Source organism: Aristolochia californica, unplaced genomic scaffold (assembly GCF_029961685.1).
Source record: "Aristolochia californica isolate CCGP_79_NKW_82.1479 unplaced genomic scaffold, dmAriCali1.0.hap1 SCAF_15, whole genome shotgun sequence".
In the NCBI taxonomy this organism is placed as follows: Eukaryota; Viridiplantae; Streptophyta; class Magnoliopsida; order Piperales; family Aristolochiaceae; genus Aristolochia; species Aristolochia californica.
In genome coordinates this window covers 158,924-173,379 of record NW_027181826.1, presented here as the reverse complement: position 1 = coordinate 173,379, position 14,456 = coordinate 158,924, and the positions used below count along the sequence as shown (strand labels likewise).

At 38.1% G+C, this 14,456-nt stretch overlaps 3 protein-coding genes across 7 annotated transcripts; all 3 read right to left on the bottom strand.

Annotated features, from left to right (window-relative positions):
* Positions 1-1,100: 1,100 nt before the first annotated feature.
* LOC137952066 (protein neprosin-like) lies at positions 1,101-3,182 on the bottom strand. The gene is made up of 6 exons (XM_068799134.1): positions 3,018-3,182; positions 2,807-2,893; positions 2,500-2,724; positions 2,223-2,384; positions 1,862-2,008; positions 1,101-1,487 (listed from the first exon to the last, which is right to left on the bottom strand). The coding sequence occupies exons 1-6, from the start codon at positions 3,180-3,182 to the stop codon at positions 1,101-1,103; spliced, it is 1,173 nt and encodes a 390-aa protein (XP_068655235.1).
* A 3,348-nt stretch (positions 3,183-6,530) lies between these two features.
* LOC137952214 (protein neprosin-like) lies at positions 6,531-8,772 on the bottom strand. 2 transcript variants are annotated; one of them, XM_068799291.1, is made up of 7 exons: positions 8,498-8,770; positions 8,301-8,387; positions 7,978-8,205; positions 7,680-7,841; positions 7,545-7,598; positions 7,324-7,467; positions 6,532-7,153 (listed from the first exon to the last, which is right to left on the bottom strand). In XM_068799291.1, exons 1-7 carry the CDS (start codon positions 8,699-8,701, stop codon positions 6,779-6,781), a joined length of 1,254 nt encoding a protein of 417 aa, XP_068655392.1. In that variant the 5' UTR covers positions 8,702-8,770; the 3' UTR covers positions 6,532-6,778. The 2 variants fall into 2 exon arrangements, with proteins under 2 accessions (XP_068655393.1, XP_068655392.1); XM_068799292.1 differs by lacking the exon at positions 7,978-8,205 and having other exon boundaries at positions 6,531-7,153; positions 8,498-8,772.
* A 1,389-nt stretch (positions 8,773-10,161) lies between these two features.
* On the bottom strand, positions 10,162-14,456 carry LOC137951817 (protein neprosin-like). 4 transcript variants are annotated; one of them, XM_068798745.1, is made up of 6 exons: positions 14,305-14,456; positions 13,178-13,401; positions 12,816-12,902; positions 12,352-12,642; positions 10,711-10,866; positions 10,162-10,515 (listed from the first exon to the last, which is right to left on the bottom strand). In XM_068798745.1, exons 2-6 carry the CDS (start codon positions 13,379-13,381, stop codon positions 10,402-10,404), a joined length of 852 nt encoding a protein of 283 aa, XP_068654846.1. In that variant the 5' UTR covers positions 13,382-13,401; positions 14,305-14,456; the 3' UTR covers positions 10,162-10,401. The 4 variants fall into 4 exon arrangements, with proteins under 4 accessions (XP_068654846.1, XP_068654847.1, XP_068654848.1 ...); XM_068798746.1 differs by having other exon boundaries at positions 13,178-13,387; XM_068798747.1 differs by lacking the exon at positions 14,305-14,456 and adding an exon at positions 13,540-13,618 and having other exon boundaries at positions 13,178-13,387.

The following is a 14,456-nucleotide window of genomic DNA, read 5'->3' as shown; positions in this document are numbered from 1 at the left end:
AAAGGTTCTCTTCAAGTTACTCTTTATTAAACAACCATCGGGTTTTGAAAATTCTTCCTTTCCAACTCATATTTATTGTTTAAAAAAGGTTTTCTATGGCGGCTCCAAGAGCATGGTTTGAACAACTATGTTTTTTCTCTTTTTATTCAGTTGTCAAGATAACTTGGTAGATCCATATGTATTTACTTACTACTCTTCCTTAGGATCACTTTTCTCACTTGTTTATGTGGATGACATCACCCTTACTTGTAGCAATATATCCCTTATTTCACTTTTTAAGAAATCTCTCTCCGATGAATTCTATTAAAGAGTTGGGTCCATTAATTGTTTCCTTGGAGTTCAAGTGGTTTATGGTAAAAAGAGTCTCTTTTAGTATCTTATTGATGTTCTTGAATGTGCAAGTATGACCCCATGTTCTCCTGTTTAGACACCCCTCACTCCAAATTTTAAAACTAATCAAACCAGGCCTTCTTTTTCGAACTCAACACTGTTGAAGTCTTATACGTGCATTACAGTGTCTCATTGTCATAGACCTTCTTTCCTTCTTTTTACAGTCAACACTCTACAACATTTCTCTCTTGCAAAGAGATGTTATCAACAGCTGTATAAATATTGTAACATAGCGACAATTTGATCAGATTGGAATTCATCCAAAATTAAAACTTCATTTCGTATATCAGTGGTTGAAACATACGGAAGGGCTGAATTTCCCTGGGGTTTGCCCCTCCAGGTTTTTCAGTTTTAGACTTGGAGAAGGGATCATTTACAGTTGAATCCAATGCAATGAATCGACCTGATATGGGTATACTCGGTGTAGGATTTGTAATTAATGATCCAATTTTTTTTCCTCAGCCTATATATTGGTCTAAAGTTCGTAGGAAAACTCAGATTGTTCGTTATAAAATGGGTAGTTTTCAAATACAGTCATTTAGACCTCCTGATGTTAGAGCATTACTTACTATAACTTTCATGAAAAATGCTTAACAAATCATGATATAAACCATAAACAAAAAAAAGGTATCAAAGCATTAGAACATTATTGGAAGACATTCATGGCTGATTACAATGAGGGCATAGATGTTCAAAAGGTGGAAGCGTTATCAATTACAATTTCCACCCGGTCCTCCAAAGTAGAAGGTCCTTCTCCAACCCTCACCTAGGCGTCCTTTGTCAGTGATGTTGTAGCATTTGGGTGCATCAGCATAGGCGAAAGTAACAGCAGGAGCTTCTACAAGAACATTGTCTACTGTGACAACCTGCAATGCCCTCATGAAACTTGATTTCCCATATTCTTCTTGGGCAAAGTGACCACTCCCCATAGGAGGCATATCAGATTTCAATTGGTTGATTTTTTCATCTGGGTTGTACACCTCCCCTCCCCAGTGAACCCACTGTGCTTTCGTCGATAAGGTGTTGAAGATTTCTTGTGGCCAGTAGCCAACAAGCTCATTCCCAAAACTTAGCCACCAAACTTTATTTTCATGATCCTGAAGAAATGGCAACGAAAACTTAGAATCATATAGTAATAATTTTTTAAGATGTTTATTTTCACTATACTTAGTGCTGGTGGAAATAATCGAATATTGATAATTGTTAAGAAAAAACCCATAGTTATTATTTGGAAAATAGCTTCCTAACTTTAACTAGACATTTTGGAATGGATTTGGATCCAGCCTTCATACGGTATCAAATAGGGCTTACATACGAAGGAGATGGTCCCATATTGATCAATGAATAGAAAATTCTTGAGTTCATTAGTTAGGAAATGGACTCTCAAGCTTGGCCGGTCATTTTGGAATGGACCTTCTCCCAACTCAAATAATTAATATGAAAGAACAAAATAAGCGATTTGAAAACATACCAAAAATGAGAGAAGAGTTATCTCATGTTGTTCTCCACCGTAAGTAGATACTTGAGTGAAGTAGGCACCCAGTGGCACTTTGTTGCTAACTTGTATAAAACCAGGACATATAAGATTGTAGCAGCCTGTGTTATGATACCCATCAGCCTGTCATTTAAAATTTTTTTAAAAAAAATCAGTATAAATTGAGTGAATAAAGTCATAAAATTTGCTAATACAGTCTTTGATTCTAAGAAATTTACCGTCCAGTAGGCAAATAGGTGAGCTTTGTTGTCCTTGAACAATCCCGGTTCCACCTAAACAAGAACATGATTAAGCATTTCAAGAAATTAACAGAAATCTCTTGATAACTACTGCTTACCACCCATCCCGCCTCAATGGTGTTCAATTGGTCGTATGGGCCATTGCTGACCCAGAACTGTCCCAAACTAAATTTATTTGAATAAGCTACATTTGGTTGCCAAACATTCATTGTGACCTGGGTACCATAGAACTCTCCTGGATATGTTTGATCATTTGCCCACTGGATTGTGAAAAGCAAGAGCGAGTAAGAAGAGAAAAGGAAGTTTCTGGTATTGACTATAAGACCACACTATTTGAAAGCACAAGAAGTCGAGGAATGCTGAAGAGTGACTTACATGGTGATGGCCATTAGTGTTGCCGGCAAAGATTACTTGAGAATCATTTAGAACGTATTTCTTTCCAAACTCAGAGACGGAAGGAGCTCTCATTAAATCTTCCATGGTAACCCTTCTAATTGGAACAGTTCCATCCGGACAGCCTTCACCATGGACTCCAATATCCAGAACTGAACTAGAGAAAATCTGATCATCGTTTCTATCAGGAAGTGAACTGGGTTTCATCTGTAAACGAAATTTCAATCTCAAATACAAACTTAATAACCATAACTAAGAGTAATCACAAGAAACTGATACAAAAAAGAACCTGAATTGTATGATTCTTCAACAGAGGATGATCAAAAGCGGGCTGTTTATTGATGTCAACACAATCGAATATATTCCCATAACCAGTCTGTTAATAAGCAATGGTATATACGACTTCATCAGTACTAAAACACATAAACCTTTTTGAGAAGGAAAGACTAATGCTTCAGTAATCGTCCTTACTCCACTATTAACTTAGGAATAAACTTTACCTCGATGCTTTTAATTGCAGGCTTATTCAGAGACTTGAGATGTCGCCTCAGTGCGAAATACTCATCTTTAGATAGACTATTGGCCGCTTCGGTGAAGACAAGGGAAGTTTGAAGCCAGAGTATCAGAATTGCTTTCAGCAGCGAATAACCAGTGACACTTCCCATGCTTGAGCGTTTTGAGGAAGAAGATGAAAGGAAGATGGCTGTAATATGACTACTTAGAGGTGACGAATGGTCGTGTCCTTAAATTTTTCCCAGGATTTTAGGCTGCATAGCCATTTATAATCCTCAGGAGCCGTGATTTTGGACAGATTTGACAAAGGTGAATTAAGTATCTTCGTTTTCATGGAAAAAAATCTTGGGTTAGTTTTTAGCATTAAAAATTGCTACATCGAAAAAGTTATTCATAGAAGAGATATCATATATTTTGGCATTTTAAACGAATCTGAATATCTGAAAAGTCGCCAAAGAAGAATTGCTTTTCTGCACGCCTGTAGTGGAGTGGTAAGGGAAGATTGCTATAATAATATTACAACTTAATTGGAGGCGATCGATGGTTATTTCATAATTTTAATCTTTTAAGTAAAGAAGGAGATCTTTGCCTATTTACTCGTTTGTGTCGACAGTTTGGTTTGAAGTTCTAGCATTTTTGTTCTTTAAGACGTAGTTTCTTGCTTCTGAGGGAGCCGGATGTAAACTTTCTTTTTCAGTCGCATGATAGTTTTCAACTGGAAAATTCATTGTAGCAATACAGCCTGTATTGTTGAACTGAAAAAAAAAAAAAAAAACTTGCTCTATATACTAGGATTAGCAGAAGCGAGGTCATTTGTTGCACAAAAAACTTCTCTTATACTCTTTTCGTCTGAATCGTTACCACAGACCATCTTGGTTCTCATGCTAAGTCCATTTAACCTTGTCCTGTTATTTTGATTGCTTTTTTTTTTTAGAATGATTTGCTCCAGCTAGTACAGCCTTTTGGCATAGTCACTAAGCTTGTGATGTTGCGCACAAACAATCAGGTTTCCTTTTTGGACATTTAAAAAGGATTTGACCTATTTTTTTCTATATAAACTAATGCATATTTTGTGTATGGTTTGTTGACATTTGTAACTAATACTTCTTCACATGCATGATGTTTCTTCTGCTGTTAAAGCAATTCAGTATTACACAAATGTTCAGTCAAGTGTAATGTGCAGTTATGTTCGTTTTGGAAAAGGTCCCTGCCATGTCTGACATTTCATCTCTGTTGTCCAATACGAGTTACTATTAATACTATCAGTATTAAGTGTTTGCTAATGCAATTGGCATCATTAAAGTGAATGAGTGGCAGGAAGTTAACCTTCCTTCAGAAAAATAATCTGTTTGATGGGGTAATCCTTTGTGGAAGAAGGCAATTTGCGGGTCTTCCAATACCAAGGGACTCTACTTACCTGTTGAACATGTTTAACCAGACTAATTTTGTCCTAAGACAATTCTAACAGGAATATATTGGTCAGCTTGGTGGGTAATTTGGTCTTAATCCAAAATATTCATCAAATGATGGACCTTCTATCACATCTGTTGTGTATTGAGTATTGCTCAAATCAAAATTCATACAGAAAGACACTGCAAAAGAGATAATTGTGGTTTCTATCACATCTGTTGTGCATTGAGTGTTGTTCAAATCAAATAACATTTGTTGCAAGCAGTTGTAGCAGATAGCTGTATGAGTTGTTTGCATAAGTTCTGATTAAGTAGATGTTCTCAGTTTCTTACATCTCTTTTAACATCCTGGCGTTGGTTGAATTCTTTTAGAAGTAGGAATGTGTCTTTACAGTTCTCTTCCCATCAGGAGTTCATGCCTCCCCTCTCTGTTCAAACAGTATGTAACAAATCCTGTTTCTTTGAAATCTATTCACTCACAATATTAGAACCACGAAAATGGAAGATTCTGGTAGTGGATAAAAAGCCGTATCCTTTTCGAAAGGTGGAGAAATGTCTTAACAAGAGAATCGACAGTTTTTATTCCGTTGAGGGCACACATTACATCCTAATCTTGTCACCAGCCCAACGACTAAGAAAACTCAACGCATGGAGACTCCCCATTAATTAGAATGAATACAGAACTTCAGGCATTCTTGAACGGTTTTGTAAACAACGTGAGTGTACTGGCACACCCATTCTTTCTCAGCTGCCTCCTCGCAGAATCCTTGATTCGGAATCACTTCTGCTGTTTCCTGTGCAACAACCTTTGTTGCGGTGCCTGCGCTCAGAGAATGAAAACAATTATTATGAATATTTAGAAGAGATCAGAAAGAAACATGGAAGAAGAGTTCTTACATTGATGGAGAGTGAAGTAGGAGATAAGGAGGCAGCAGAGGAGTGAAGCGAAGGGTGGAGCTCAACTTAGCCATGGCGACGGAGAATTGGAATGGGATTCGATGACTTCTGACTTAGCTTTGTTCGGATGTGTTTAAATAGTGAAGGCAGTGGCTCTGATATGATAAACAAATCTTCCACTTTTGAGAGCATTGTAACATCATAAATTTTGATTCAGTTAACAAAAAAGAAAGCAATCTCTCGATTCAGTGTCAACGGGATTCTGATACAGGATTTTTACAGAATCCAAAGTGATTACAGTCACAAATCAGATTTTATTCTGATACATGTCTCAGTATGGAATGAACAACTCTGATCACCTAAAAATGACCGCTGCACATCCGAGGCATATCCTGGCTGACGCTGTCATTGGGGATGAACACCTCGCCACCCCCAGTGAACTTGATCGGCTTTCGTTGATAAGCTGTTGAAGAGGGTATGAGGCCAGTAAACCCACATCTCGTCCCCGTATACTAACCACCGGTCTTTACTCATTGGGTCCTGTATGCCAAAACCTCACTGTTAACAAAAAGTTACAAATTTTCTTTGCATAGAGATCCAATTGTTACCGAACTATCAAACTCTTCATGGTATCAAAGCATGACAGATTTAGAGAAGGCATTTCTTTATATCTATTTTGTAATCGTAGAAGAGATCTGTATAGAATTTGAGGATTTTTCCAAAATCACTTCGGATTGTCTTAGTTTAGTAGTCTGTCTGTTTTCCTAATTTTTTATGCCACAACCAATTGTTGGAGTTTATTGTTTGAATGGATTGTGCTTGGAATGTATCCATGTTATGTTGAAACGAGTGGTTGAAATGGAGTTTTTTGGTGTTTGCAGGGAAAATTGGAACTCTCCATTCTGATGGTTGATCAATGAGAAAGGATTGATTAATAACTGTGTCATTGATGGATCAACCAAAGAGTGTTTTTTCTAGGTGATGGATTAGACAGAAGCTGGTGGGTGTCTATTTTGGTGTTTTGATCTATCATTGATCAATCATTGGTTGAATTACTGATCCATCAACTTTGGGGACTGATGATGGTGGCCTCTTCTAGCTCAACAAAGGTGGCGTGTAGATGCATTAGAGTCAATCAGGATGGTGTGGATGATATCAGAATCACCCATGTTCAAATTACCAATACTAAATTAAATGGTAACAAATATATGGTTCAAAGTCTCTCGATTTTCATGATAATAACTGTCCTTCCTTCGGGTTTCTTCATGGAGGTTCTACTGTAAATCTTTAATCAATCTTTACAGTTATCCAAAGTGAATACAGACATAAAGCTAGATTTTATTCCAAGATCATTTCCTGAGAGATGTCTCAGTAGGGAATGTTAATCAGAGCCAGCCATTCCTGCGAGTTCTACTTGAATGTCATTACGGAGAAGTCCTAGATTACTTTATACATTTCCCACCGGGTCCTCCGAAGAAGAAAGTCCTTCCCCAATCATCAAGTCTTCCTTTGTCAATGGCATTGTAGCAACTGGATACATCAGCATAAGTTGAAGTCTTGGGAGCATCCACCAGGATGTTACCCTCTTTCACAATCTGCATCTTCCTCATGAAGCAGGCCTTTCCATACCCTTCTTCTGGAAAATGACCACTGCACATCGGAGGCATATCCTGGTCGATGCCTTCGTTGGGGTTGAACACCTCACCACCCCATTGAACTCGATCAGCTTTTGTCGATAAACTGTTGAAGAGGGTATGAGGCCAGTAACCCAGAATCTCGTCCCCGTACACCAACCACCAGTTTTTACTAACTGGGTCCTGCATGCAAAGACCTCACTGTTAACAATGGAAAAAAAAACAAAGTTTCTTTGCGGAGAGATCACACTGTTTAATCACTATTTTCAACACTTACCCTCTTTCTATATAAGGACAAAATAAACTAGCCAAGCCAAGTCGTAGTTTATGTGATAGGGTTTAACAGAGCATACCAAGAATGCGAGAAGTCGTATCTCGTATTGTTCTCCACCGTAAGCAGATGCAGGAGTAAGTCTTTTACCCAGTGGCACTTTTTCGCTAACTTGGACAAATCCTGGGCAGTTCAGATTGAAGCAGCCTGAGCGATAACCATCTGCCTGATGTTTGAAATAAGGCAGTTATTACAAGAATGATCATTTTAGAGAATCGTGGCTGGTGAGTAGTAAAAGCTTACTGTCCACAGCGCGAACAGTCGAACATGGTTGTCCAGGAAGAGTCGTGGATAGACCTGAAGAAATTATCAGATTAAATATAAGAACTTCAAAACAGACTCCAAAAGGAAATTACTACATTAATCAGCACTACTTACCGACCATCCAGCCTCAATGGAGTTCAGATGTTCATAAGGGCCACTGGTAAGCCAAAACTGGGCAAGACTGAATTCACTGTTGTTCGGTACAATGGGTTCCCAAAGATTAATTGCCACTTTTGTGCCATAGAAGGTGCCATCTTCAGTATTGTCTTCTGCCCACTGGATTATCAAAAACAGTACTCTGGTTAAAAACAAGAAGAGCCGTCTGTAATTGTATTCATCTTCATGTTCTGATGCTTTGATAAAGTTAAAGAAAAACTGAAAGAAGAATACTGGAGACATAAGAGCGAGCTACATGATGATGACTACTAGGATCATAATCTGCGACGATTGGTTTTGAGCCATTTTGAATGTATTTCTTCCCGAAGTCTGAGAGAGAGTGAGCTCTCATTAGCTCCTGCATTTTAACCCTTCTAATGGGAACTGTTCCCTTCGGACAACCTTCACCAGGTAGCCCAATATCCAAAACTGGTGCTAAAAAATTGTCATTACCGTTTCTCCTGGGAAGAGAACTTGGTTTCATCTGTAAGACAATAATGTACTGTTCTAAATCAAGACTGCGGAATTAACATAAACTCCATAAAGAACCTAGAAAAAAAAAGGTAAAGATGATAGAACCTGGATTGTGTGATTCTTGAGCGCAGGATGATCAAAAGAAAGCTGCTTATTGATATCAACACAATCGAATATATCTCCATAATCTATCTGTGCTAACAGAAAATAACATTGCCTCAGTAGTAGGTGCAAACAGATGATCTCATAACGTCACCGTTTGTTAGAATTCCCTCGATCTCTTCACTGATAAGAAAACTTACCTTGATGCTTTTCACTGCCGGCTTGTTCAGAAATTTGAGATGTCTCTTTAGTTCCAAATACTCTTCTTTAGACACAATCATGGCTTCGCTGAAGACAGCCCAAGTTACAAGCCAAACTACTAATATCGGTTTCTGCAATAAGACAGTCACAATGGGATTCCGATTCGCCATGCAGGATGAAGAAGAAGATGGATGGAAAGACATCTGAAGAATTTAGCACGATTTGTTTTACTCGTCAAACAAATGCTATGCAACACCTCGAAAACAGATTTCATTAATTTGTTACAGATTTTTATTAGACGATGCACCATCTACGCGTTGTTTCTGTAAGTTACAACAGAACGCACGATATGAAGATTCCACTCCATTAAAAACTGGTTGCAGAAAATGATCCATCGCTTCCAAACCGCCCCTTACTATCCTTCCGCTAACCTTTGCCATTCCATTAATATTGCCTACTGTTCCCATTGACATGACACTCATGTGAACGGCAATGCCACGGAAGCCTGATCGGAACCCACGGATCACCCAGCCAGATTTAACAAATTCTTGTTTTCGATTCTATGTATAAATATGTGATGTAATTTTGTTCCCCATATTCTATGTATTAATAAAACTCCTTTTATTCACCATGATTTGGAAACAAAATTACATCACATATTTATACATAAAATTGAAAACAAAAATTTCTTAAATTTGGCTTGGTGATCCGTCGGTTCTGGCGGACGAAAGCCCGCAAACCCCCCCAGGTGAGATGGTACATACTGTGTGTGAAATTTGTCTATAGTAACAAATTCTCGAAGGAAATAATAATCTAACTCAACATGTTTAGTGCGTTTGTGAGATACTGGATTGGAGCTGAAGAAGATTGCACTTTTGTTGTCACATAAGAGTAGAGGTGGTTGTGGAAGTAGAACATGTAGATCAGTAAGAGGATGCGTACGCCAAATAATTTTAGCTGCAGTGTGCGTTAGACTAGTAGTAATTCCACCATTACAGGTTCGACGAAATCTGGAAGTGTACTCAACTTACTTCCTCTCAAAGATAATATTTTGCCTTTTTCTCTTCTCATTTCTCAAGATCTCTCTTCCTGCAAGACAGAGAAATCAGAGCAAGTAGTTTGGCCTTTTCTGATCTAAACTTGACAGAAAATATTGTATCCTGCAAATGCGTGGTTGATAAGTAGTAGTAGAATATACAGTCATGATTCTAGCCATGGACATGAGAACTAAATTGGGCTGTGTCAGTCCCGAAGAAAAGCTATTTAAGTATGTTCTTCCAGTGTTTGATGAGTCGCTCTTAAATTGGCTTATTTTGAACGCCTGAAATTTCTTAATCCATTTCTCAAGCTGAGACAGAATTAGAACAGTCCAGTCGCACAAGAATGGAGACTCCTTATTCCGTCTCATGCTCAAGGAAGGTTCATTCATCAAACAAATTCTATACGCATATCGAACTTTGATTTATTAGTTTGTTGCAGATTCTTATTCGAAAATGCACCTGAATTTTGGTAAGTTATAACAGAACTCTCCTTCTCTTTCATCGACATGGCAGCGGCCATGATTGAAGAGAGAGTAAAGTACTGATTGAGCTACTCCAATGGCGCACTGTACCTAAGTTGGTTCGAGTGGGTGTTCCCACGACCAGGAAACCAATTATATCACTAAGAAAAAGAACAAATTTATAAGTAGTTAATCAACCATGACAGCCACCACTACTAACATCTGGGTTTTATGTCATATGATATTACATAAGATCAACAAGAAATTTTTACGAGTGACAGAGTACCAGACATTACATCACAAAGGGGACCAGTAAGTCCTACACATCACATTTATTTGCACCCCAAACTTGGAAGCATAAATGCTTACCAAGATGAAACTACCAACAACTAACTCGCAAGACTAATATAACATACTCTTGAAAGACAGCATTCTTCCATGAGATAATTTTCGGCTGGCTTGAACAAGACCGATGCCATCGAGCTTGCTCCAATCGTTTGTTTTGTACCCGGATGCCTGTGTATTGGAAGATAAATCAGTTCCATTCATAACTAATACAGATATAATCATAGAACTAGACAGTAGAAGCTTCTCATCCATTCTTGAAATAAAGAGTTCAAATTTGTAACAGTTAAGCTAATAATGTCCCAGTATACCACCTATTATATTAATATTGGTGAATATTGGATATGGGTGTTCTTGCTGTCTTACCTCCCATTCGACCTCAATACTGTCAAGATGATCCTTTGGTGAACTTCTAAACCATAGTGAGGAAGGCATGAATTGTTTTTCACCAATTTGAGGATTCAATTCGCTGATGAGCACAGTATTTACTTCATAAGACACACTCGTGGACTTGCTAACCTCCTAAACAGAGGAAGGATTACTGTTATTAGTGCCAGTACAAGTGGGTCATCAGTGAACAGTCACTAGGGATCATTAGTCAAGAATACAAGTTATACAGCTGGGAAGAATTGCCAAAAGAAAATGGAAGTATTAAAATAGTACATATATTGGACTAATATTACCAGACAACAATAGTTAAAAAAGCACTTTTAGAAATGAAAGTACAGAAGGTGGCCATTGACCTCACTGGGGTTCTTGGAAGAATTCTATGAGAAAGTAGAAAGACTAGAAATGTATATATAATTAGCAACATATAAAAACCATTAGTCATAAAACAGAAATTCATAGATTAAGCAATTTTAGAATTGAAAGCACAGTGATTGACAAGGAATTTTCACATACTATGTATACTCTTGACAAATAGGAAAAATTATTCAGCAAGAGACAGAACAGAGCAAACAAGTTATGACTCATTTTGAAAATGCGCTTCAAGAAGGTGGAAGAACAAAGCACAAAAGTCATGTCTTAGCGAGCTTATAACAATGGAGAAGAAGGAAAGAAGCGAATATGATCAGCAAGTACTGAGAAACACGAGCAAGAGAGATCAGACAAACAGCGAAAGCCTAACAGACAATGAACAACGGAAAAGGAAAGGAAAAGCAGACCAAGAGGGAAAATGGGAGTAGGAGTTTTTCAATTAACAAAATAGAAATAATTCAAGTACCAGATTAAGGTGTTTAGGTCTTCTTTGTTTCAAAGAGAGCTCACAAGCAGAATTCTTCTTCACTAGCAAACTCCCAGTTACTGATCCTACAAGTTTTGAGTGCTTAAATTTTTAATCATTCTCATTTTTTTAATATCATATGGTAATTGTCACGAAAATATAGAAATAATTCAAGAACCAGATTAGGGTGTTTAGGTCTTCTTTGTTTTTAAGGAAATGTGCTTCTACATCTTTGTAGAGAAAAAAAGAAGGCACAATGTTCTTCTATCAGTCTGAAATCAAAATCTGGAGTTGATGGAACCGATGCAGGGGAGATTATACAAATCTTCCCGAGTAAAATCCAGCAGCATATGCATTGTAGCTAGCCTATGAGCATGAAACCGGACTTAATTCTTTTGAATACTGAGAATCTCCACTAATGAGTTGCTCTTCTCAACGTAGTTTTCTCTCTCTTTTTTTTCCTTCTTATTTTTAACACCTTATTTCAGAATATAACATGGGTATCAAAGTAGGATGTCTGCCTGTTAAGCCCAATTTGTGCCCCATTATATTTGTACTCCCATGTGTTATCCACGTATCAGGCCTGTAATCCATGTGTGAAAGCCTGAAGGTGAGGGGGAGTGTTAATGGGAATAGTCCCACACACAATAGTTAGACAAAATATTGTAAGAATAGTAAGTCCTATCTAGTGGCTGTCATGACTATAATCCAAAGAAACTGCAGCTAGTAACAGTAACATTAAAGAAAAAGACAGATAAAAAATGAAAATGAACACTACTTACATGATGATCATCATCATCATCTCGGGCCTCTGTGGTGGAACTCCCTCCCTTTCCCTGGACCTGTTCAGTAGACCCTTCCCCCTGATTTGCATATTGCTTTCGCAGCGACTCTAAGTTCCCAGGCCTCATAATAGGCACTGTTCCTTCAGGACAACCTTCATCAGGGAATCGTGCAAATATTGTTTCACTCTTGACTCCCTCAACTGCAGAACATCCCTGAGGCTCCGGTTGAGTTTCACTTGGTTGTTTAGTCTTCGTCACTAATCCTTCCGGAACAAAACTTGGTGCTTTCTGTACATTCCATCCCAACCTCCTAAAGTTAATCAAAGACTTACCAAATGATACATTCAAGTCTATCCTAAATGAAATCATAACCATCCGAAGTAAGAAATAATGCTACTGGACAGTTAAAACAGAGAAGAGTCATCAACGTATAGGCTTAACAGAAATGAACGGTTACCAACCTGGACAACATGACCCTTGAGAGCAGGGTGATTCAGAGAAGGTTGTTTATCAAATGGTACACAGTCGATGAGGTCCCCATGTTCAGTCTGCAACATCCATCAAACATCTCAGTCCAAAACAAGCAACATGGGTCTTCTTTAAAAGAGATTAGCGAGACTCAACAACGGATTCTTTCATCCGTTTGGCCAACAGAAGGGCCGTCATCTAACATTCTCATCCTACACTCTATTCACTCTTTCAGCCGGACTACTGCCATAACCAGAAACAGAAAGGGAAAAAGAGCATGCACCCAATTGGAATAATCACCTTCCTCATCCCCTGATAACATGGCGAGATGCCCTAAAAGCATGAGAAATCTCACCTGAAAGGTTTTAACAGCGACGCTCTTGACATACTCGAGTTGGCTCTCCATTTGCAGGTAATCCTCTCTTGTGAAAGTCACCGTCTTACCCCCTAGTGGCAGAACCTTCTCTCCAGGCTGACAGCAAACATCACAGAACAAAACGGAAATAGCCAAACAAGCGAGTCCAAGCTTCATCGTGCCAAGACACTGTCCACCAGCCATGGAACCCTGAGAGAAAAAAGCTTCAAACTCGGATGATTTTAGTTAAGCATATGCTCCAGTTCTCAAAAAATTTATATATAACGATTGCTGAGGTATGTCAAAGCTAGATAACATAATTTGGCTTTTTGAAATTGAATGAACGAAGAAAAGAAAGATGCCTTCGCCTCTAAGGCTGACTGTCAATTCACCGGTCAGCCCGGTCGTCCCGTTCGGGAACGGGAGTAGATCGCCTTCAGATCCACCGCTTTAAATGTCGGCATTATCAAATAATGCCACCTAAGCGGCATCGTCAACTGTCAACGTCAGATGGACCACGTGTCCAATTTTAGAAAACTACCTTCGATGCAAGCCTATAGACACGAACCAGGCCCACTTTCAAATGTGTAAAGACTAAAACGCCCTTTTGTAAATCTTCTGTAGTTTAAAAAGTCATACACCTAAAATGTAATTTAACTTAAGAAAATCAAACGTTATTTTATTATTTTTTAGTTATCAATTAATTAATAAATAAAATAACATCAGATGATGATTAATAATAATTACTTCGATTCCTTCGTCCGGAAGAAAGAGTGACGAAATTAGTGGAATAAAAATAGATAAAATTAAAAATTGAAATGAAAGGGGGTCTTCGTCATCATTGCAACAGAAGAAACTAAAAATATGTCGTTCAATATGCTCCTGTATTAAATTTCCGACCATCTGGAGATCAGACAACTCGATGAAGAATGACCCAAAACAGAAAACGAAGAGATCGAATAAATAAAAATTTTATTAACAATCTCAAATCCGATGCTGTGAAGAATTAACAGAAAATCGCTACTGGACAGTTAAGTGGAATGAATTGCAGAGAAAAGATTCGATTTTTATGAGAAGGGAATGAAGAAGAGTCATAAAGAAGAGAATTGCGAAGAAGAAACAAGTACCTGATGAGGTGAATTGCTAGAATTTGTCTAAGCTATCCTCTGTTTCCCTCTTCGCCTCTCTCTGTACACGACTAGAAATTAAGAGGCTTCACATCTTCAACTTGAAAGATATATGCTGAAACAGCTGAACCACTCTCTGCAGACTGCAATCA